General features: G+C 35.2%; 1 protein-coding gene across 3 annotated transcripts in view; it reads right to left on the bottom strand.

Moving 5' to 3' along the window:
• Window positions 1-916: 916 nt before the first annotated feature.
• Window positions 917-8,400, bottom strand: part of LOC137657646 (very long chain fatty acid elongase AAEL008004-like) — a 101,855-nt gene continuing 94,371 nt past the window's right edge. For all 3 annotated transcript variants that reach the window (XM_068392047.1, XM_068392049.1, XM_068392048.1), the window contains exons 7-9: window positions 7,635-7,807; window positions 4,627-4,749; window positions 917-4,187 (exon numbers count right to left, since the gene is read on the bottom strand). In XM_068392047.1, the coding sequence (XP_068248148.1) occupies window positions 4,005-4,187; window positions 4,627-4,749; window positions 7,635-7,807 (479 nt within the window). In that variant the 3' untranslated portion in view covers window positions 917-4,004. The remainder of the gene's footprint in view (window positions 4,188-4,626; window positions 4,750-7,634; window positions 7,808-8,400) is intronic.

The following is an 8,400-nucleotide window of genomic DNA, read 5'->3' as shown; positions in this document are numbered from 1 at the left end:
CCTAAAGCCAAGTTTACTAGAATCAAGGATCCTAAAGCCAAGTTTACTAGAATCAAGGATCATAAAACCAAGTTTACTAGAAACAAGGATTTTGAAACCAAGTGGAGTCAGAGTTATTACTTTCTTTCTTTATTCGTATCATTTAATTTCAATGTCATAATTTTAAATATATTTTGTATTACCAATAATTTCTTATTCATAATTTTTAGGTATTTTGGAATAATATCCTTGGACTCAAAGCACTAATAAATATTTAATGAGGGACTCGCTGTGCTAGTGTATTGGCAATGTCAATTCGTTGCGATCAGAAGGACTTGGGTTCGAGACCCGATATTTTACTGTAGTGTCTGCAACCTCGCCATCCTTGTGAACTAAGGATATGGGGTCTGGGGGAGCCCGTAGGACTACCGGCTAAGTCATCAGCAGCCATTGCCTTGCCCTCCCTTGGGTGGAGAGGGGGCTTGGGCTCTGATCACATATAATATTCACTGTTGGAGTCTTTGGCCTTAAATCATCCTACTTTTCTAGCTAGGGCTGGGGCTTAGCAAGTAATGATAATAATAATAACAAGAATAATAATAATAATAATAATAATAATAATAATAATAATAATAGAGTCAGTCTCTAGGGCATTGTCACCGTCCTTTGGCTCTGGAATTCATGAGCGACCAATAAACCTTTATACATTAACAATTGTCCATTATTTTAGAGAGAGAGAGAGAGAGAGAGAGAGAGAGAGAGAGAGAGAGAGAGAGAGAGAGAGAGAGAGAGAGAGAGAGAGAGAGAGAGAATGTAAACAACTTGCAAAGCTATCTTTCTTGTTTTATTAAAAATCATAGACACTTGAACACCCCATACTATTACTTTATACAGAAAAAAAGGAATTATCCCGAACAATTTGGAAATAAAACACACCTCATAGGCATATGTTTAATAACTAAAATCAATACAAAAAATAATACTAAAGAAAATAATATAGATATAGTAATTTTCGTAACTTTTCCTGGGTGAAATAATAAACACAATGAGAACATTTGGATTCAGCCTTTTCAGTTTACAATGGTAAATAAATCACCGAAAACATGTTTGCATTGAAGTGGCATTTGAGAAGTATTTAAACTTTTCCCTGAAGAAAATCGTGGAATTTCTCAATAAAATAAACATCAACCTAAATAGGAGTCCTATTTTACAAAATATAAAAGAATAAAAATACCACGCCTGTTTGTTCATATTTACATAGATGATTGACATGTGCATGCTTAAATAAAAGACATTCAAGTACTAACGTACAGTTCATACATAATTATATGTATATATACTAAAACGTCTTTTAATTAAGCATGCATACGTATACAGTAGGCTCTCCACAAAACGAGCACAAGTCAAACAGGAACGCTGATAATGGTTCAGGGGCAACTGGGAGACAGGCAACTGATCGACATGACTGGGCGAGACTTTTCACAATAATAATAATAATAATAATAATAATCCACCCAGTTGAGATGTGGAATGTGTACGAAAGAACAATGGCAGATGAAGCTAGAACTAATAACGCAGTAGAAGGCTGGCAGAACAAATCTAACAAAATGGTAAACAAGAGGAGAGTATCAATGTTTTCACTAGTGGACGAACTGTGGAAAGAACAGCACGACACTGAGGCTTCTATACATTTGGTAGTTATTGCCCCAGTTACATAAATGGATTTATCAAAGTGTCATTTATGAGTAATAAATTCATATGGGGGTATATAATTATTTTAGGTTAACATTAGCCAACAAAACATTCAACAGACCCTAAGTAAAAAGACGGAGTGTGGTTGCACGTTATCAAGAATTCAAGTACACTGGCCATTTACTCTACTCTACCTGAAGCGTGTAGTGTTGTTTCTTAATATATGATATGAATAATAATGTCTTTTTAAATTGGTTACATAAAGAAAACCTTGATTTCTAGACCGTGTCCATGTCTATCATGTGTAATATCACCATTTGTAGAATTTACTGTTTACGTAGTTAAGTCTCGACCCGTTGTTTCATAATAAAGACCTAATTTTTAATCAATGCCAATGTCTATACATCTATTACTATTATTATCACCATTATAAGCTATTTACATAACAAAAGACAGCCTAGTTTTCCTGTCAACCAGTTGGCAGTCGCCCTGTTGTCTTGTCGACCAGCTGGTTGTCGGCATTTTGTCTTGTCGACTAATTGGCTTACGCCCTGTTATCCAGTCAACCAGTTGGCTGTCACCCTGTTATCTTGTCGACCAGTCAGCTGTCGCCTTGTTATCTTGTCGATCGGTTAGCTGTCACCTTGTTATCTTGTCGATCAATTAGCTGTCACCCTGTTATTTGTCAACGTTAGCTGTCCTGTGGTTATCTTATCGATCAGTTGTCTGCTGGCCTTTTGTCTTGTCAACAAGTTGGCTGTTGCTCTGTTATCTTGTCGACCAAGTGGCTGTCGCCCTGTTGTAATGTCGACAAGTTGGCTGTCATCCTGTTATTTGTCAAACATTTGGCTGTCACTGTTATTTTGTCGACCAGTAGGCTGTCGTCCTGTCATCTTGTCGACAAGTTGGCTGTCACCCTGTTACCTTGTTGACCAGGTGGCTGTCACCTTGTTATTTGTCAACCAGTTGGCCGTCACCGTTATCTTGTCGACCAGGTGGCTGTCGCCCTGTTAATATGTCGATAAGTTGGTTGTCACCCTATTATCTTTCCGACCACTTGGCTGTCACCCAAGTCACCAAATCGCAATAATGTAACCTCAGTTTAGACAATATTGTGTTTCACTGTTTGTATCTAAGTACACTAACTTGAACTACTCCAAGTAAAGGCAATGAAAAAGGCACAAGCTTAACCTAGTGATGTAGGGCATCTAAGATCACCCCAAAAACAGTGGGTGAATCGAAACGTGGTGTGCGCCCTTCGCAAGCATGGTAGGCCTACTGGCCGGCTTAACTTAAAAGCCGGATGCCCAACCTGTTGCCAACTACAGAAGGATTAGACTTTGTGGTTCGATGCATGTTATAGTTGTTTATAGTTCCCTAAAAACACTTTGCCTAAATGTTTATGGTATAACGATAAAATTTGGTAGATTCTTTAGTAACAAGTACGTGTATGTACAGTGTATGTATACTGATATATATATATATATATATATATATATATATATATATATATATATATATATATATATATATATATATATATATACTGTCAGAACTTCTGGTAATGAAACGGTATAAAAATTGCAGAAGAAAGTAATCTTTTTAGACACCATTCATCAAACTCATTGAGAAGTCGAGTCCTCGCTAATGTCAATGTCAATTTGTAATTTCAAAAGTTCTAACTTGACACAAAGAATATCAGAAACAGTTTTAATTGGACGGTAGCCATTAGTAAAGAAAATGAAAAAAAAAAACTGCAATTCTATAACAGATAGAAACCACAAGATTTCGGTGAGATAAGTAACCAGACCATTATATTTACAGACTCTCGTGGTCTTTCCAAGTGATATACATTCAAACAAACAAACATACATACATACATACATCATTCGTTACCAGTCCACTGCAGAACAATGGCCTCAAACATGACCTTCAAATTGCGTCTGGTTGTGGTCTTTCAAAGTCAGTCCACATACATACATACAGATACTTCTATAACCTTGCATGAATAAAATGAATGCAAAAAATAATTGCAATATATCTATTAGTTAATTGAATGTACGTGGTAACGTTGCATCATCTAAAGCAAGTTAACAAAATTCAACTACGATGAAAATATGTGTCTTGAACTTATAAACTTATAAAAACGACTAATGTCATTGTAATATTTTGAAAAGGCCAACGTTTTTACTGCGTTTTCTATAACGATAATCTGACTTAATCTAAAAACATGGAAGTAATAACCTTAGAATTAAGATAGGACTTAAACAAGACTAATATTTACATAGTTATTCTCTTCGCTAATGCTCTCAAGAGAATCACTAATTACATCTCTACATCGCTTTTGCATCAAGAGGCTGACTTCTGTACTTAACAGAAGTCCCGTCACTCAAACCGTTGGTCAATTTCGACCCGGCTTCGGTGCAACTTCCATTGGACAGCTTGGAGGACCCAATGCCGTTGGTCATTCCAGTAGCAGATGACCCAATCTCCAGACCCTTGGATTTCCTGGAGCCCTGGAATAAGAAGGATTTTTTTTCATTAATTGCCTGAGGTTAAAACGTCAGAACTTTTTATTTATGCATAAAAATTTCAGCTTGTTGAACAACTTCGATAAAAATAGGAGGGTAGCGTGTGAAATATCGCATTTATATAAGGCAATTGGTAATATTTCATTTAGTTTTTAACGGCTAATAGAGCCAAATAAGGGTTATCATCCGGGAAAATAGAAGTAGGCCTAATGTAATTTATATAAATAAATCTATAAGAATCATTAAAAAAGTCTTAACTACATACTTGGAACATTTTTAAAGAAGGATGGAACAAACCAATCTAAACCACAAGTGAATTATCAAATAAAAGGAATCAGCTTACTCTCTTTCTCTCTCTCTCTCTCTCTCTCTCTCTCTCTCTCTCTCTCTCTCTCTCTCTCTCTCTCTCTCTCTCGACTCTTACCTTCTGTAGTCCCTTCCTATAGGCCTTAATGTAGAAATCGGCGAAGAGGACGAAGAACATAACAGCAACTCCTCCAATCCAGGACACAAGTATTTTAGGAACAGCGCAGTCGATGTAGACGAGCTATTTTAGGTGGAGAGAAAGATTATGATTAGCTTTGAGAGGTAAATTTGGGAATGAACATCTTGCTCAGTTGCAAAACACAGAATGTCATAACTGAAAATATATCATTATATTTTGTTTTAGTAATTGCCCCTCATCGCGATTGATCGAGTATCAACGTGCAAGGTAAACTTGCAGGAAATAAATGTAATTCTTGACACCCAAGAAGCATATTAGATAAGGTGCCATCAGTAAAAAAAAAAAAAAAAAAAAAAAAAAAAAAAAAAAAAAAAATTGGATATTCAGACTTCCATTGTGATAAACACTTAAATATATTTCCTAATCTCATCCGTTACTTTCAAAGGTCCAAATATTTTCATACCTACACATATCTCTCGTCTATAATAAGTTTCTATAGATTATATATATTTCTATCACATTATTGAATTTAGAATAGAAGTCTTCAGATGCGAAATACTATGAATAAAGATAAACTTTTCAATGGAAAGAACATATCCTTCACGAAAACAAAATATGATGCAATATACAAAAGAACTGACAAGCGGGGAAGACTTTCTTTTCCTGAAGGCGGCAAGAATATGAAAGTATGTTGAGATAAGCGATGCGAGTTTCACCTCTAAACGGGCATCAGTATATTATTACATATTTGTGCATGTTTACTTTTACGTAAAAGTCTGAACTGTATATATCTAGTCATATTAACGTGGACAATTTAATATACAGCATACAAGCAAATAGTTTTTTTAACCTCAAATTGACATGAGGAAAAGGCTTTCAAACAATTATTATTATTATTATTATTATTATTATTATTATTATTATTATTATAACTTGCTAAGCCACAACCCTAGTTGGAAAAGCAAGATGCTATAAGTCCAGGGGCCCCAAGAGGGAAAATAGCCCACTGAGGAAAGGAAATATTCCAAGAACATCAGCAACATTAAAACAAATATTTCCTATATAAACTATAAAAACTAACAACACAAGAGGAAGAGAAATTAGATAAAATAGTGTGCCCGAGTGTACCCCCAAGCAAGAGAACTCTAACTCAAGACCGTGGAAGACCATGGTACAGAGGCTATGGCATTACCGAAAACTAGAGAACAATGGTTTGATTTTGGAGTGTCCTTCTCCTAGAAGAGCTGCATAGTATAGCTAAAGAGTCTCTTCTACCCTTACCAAGAAGAAAGTAGCCACTGTACCACTGAAAAATTACAGTGCAGTAGTTAACTCCTTGGGTGAAGAAGAATTGTTTGGCAATCTCAGTTTTGTCAGGTGTATGAGGACAGAGGAGAATCTGATAGAATATGCCAGACTATTCAGTGTATGTGTAGGCAAAAGGAAAGTGAACCATAACCAGAGAAGGAGCCACTGTAGTACTGTTTGACCAGTCAAAGGACCCCATAAAGAATTGTAATTAAAAATATGTTTATTGTTAAGAAATAAATATCAAGTTTAAAAAACCTAAATAAAGCCAACTCTTTTCATAGTCATTGACCGCCCCCCCCCCCCCCCTCTGATTTCACATAAGTCCAACAGATGGCAGTGCTGCAGTTAGGCAATATAATACTGTACAATGGTTCTAAAGGTCAAAATTGTCTCTTAACAAATATTCAACTTAGCATTTTAGGTAGGCGCGTGTAAAAGAGAGAGAGAGAGAGAGAGAGAGAGAGAGAGACTCGAGCACCTAGAAGTTTAGCATAATTGAATGATAAGCGTTGCACGGCCTCAATTCTATTTGGTCAGTTGAACTTACAATGATCAATAAAAATAGCGAGAGATGAGGCAACTGCTTCAAGAATAAAGGAATGCACAAAACAAAAAAAGACGTTGGGTCTGGTGTGCACTTCGTGGGGAGATTTATTTTTGTTGAAGCAATAATTAAGAGAGAGGCGTGTTCACATTTTCCTCGAAACCATTATTAAATAGTATTGGAAAGAATATATGTATAGAAAGACAAACATACGTGTATGTATATATATATATATATATATATATATATATATATGTATATATATATATATATATATAGATATATATATATATATATATACACACATATATATATATATAAATATATATATATATATATATATATATATATATATATATATATATATATATATATATATATATATATATATATATATATATATATATGTATTGTAACTATAAATAACTTGAAGCTCATAGGCAGCGCATTGATACCATCTTCTCGTGATGTGCCCTTCCTCTCTATCTTGCACACGAACATATGGTTTTCCCAAACGTTATTCAAGTCATTACATCTAACCCATTTGAGTTTTGTTCTTCTATTATCTTGAGCACTTCTGAATAATAAACTATTTTCACTGACCGACTGTCGTCCTTTCTCTCTTCATGATCAAACCATCTCCAAATATTTAGATCAATCCTTTAACTTTTTCACCATCTCTGCGCACCACATTTCTCAACATATCTAAACAAACAGTTCGTCTTAGCAGCTTCAACTTTTATTCTTTCATTTGCACTCAACATTCACACTTTCCTTCATACGTTCTCACCTAGCCTACCACAGGAAATTCAAGGCTATTCCCAATTTTTCTAGCTCCTCCTTAGCCTACACATATAGGCTCAATATTCATATAGATATATAAGCACACACATATTCAAACCCTACTCTTTTTTTTTGTCGGGGCACCCTCTCCCACAAGGATATGACTACCCCTACCCAAGGGTCAGAGATACCAAGTAGTCTAGCAATGCAGCCAAGCGTGACCAGGAAAATATATACTGTATATATATATATATATATATATATATATATATATATATATATATATATATATATACATCCAGGCACTTGCTCTTTATCATATAGGAGAAATGGAAGGAAGGGTACTCACAATGGCCGCATGGAAGAAGACAATAGTGAACTGCACCATCTGGAGCGTAGTCAGGTACTTCTTCCACCAGAGGAAGGGTCGGACACGAGGTCCCATGGCAGCCAAGAGGTAGTACAGGTACATGACTGTGTGTACGAAGGCGTTCAAGAAGCCCATCAGGGTGCTGTGTCCTCCTGCAGAAGGGAAAAAGGGGATGGAATAGATCCTATTAGCGAAAGAAAGAACTTGAATAATACAATAAGAGGATAATATGCTGCATTCAAGTTCCTACTGTAATCTGGTATTAGTAATTGTAAGCCATCTAATGGCCATTTCATGTCTAGTACCGGTGAAAATAAGAAACCAAAAAATAATTAAAGAGGTATTCATCAATAGTTTCATTAATTTTCATTCTTACATCCTTTAATGATTTTATCGGTTGCATTAAATGGTCGAGCCAAACGCACAGTCGTTAATTCAGTCACCCATTTCTAATTTATGTCTTTAGGATATTCTTTTAATTAATATACTGTGCTATGGACTTGTGTGTGTGTGTGTGAGAGAGAGAGAGAGAGAGAGAGAGAGAGAGAGAGAGAGAGAGAGAGAGAGAGAGAGAGAGAGATTCTAACATAACTAAAGTACTTTTAAGATGATTAAAAAGGCAATTATTGAGGGTACCGATTGACAAGTGGATATTTTGTTTGAGAATAAAATTGGTCATAGCTACTTGATATAAAAAGAAGAAACTTTTTAATATTTTCTGAATCTTTAGAATAAAGAATATGAC

Source organism: Palaemon carinicauda, chromosome 18 (assembly GCF_036898095.1).
Source record: "Palaemon carinicauda isolate YSFRI2023 chromosome 18, ASM3689809v2, whole genome shotgun sequence".
Taxonomy (NCBI): Eukaryota; Metazoa; Arthropoda; class Malacostraca; order Decapoda; family Palaemonidae; genus Palaemon; species Palaemon carinicauda.
The sequence above is the reverse complement of the archived record's forward strand: the minus strand, read 5'-3'. Positions and strand labels throughout refer to the sequence as shown.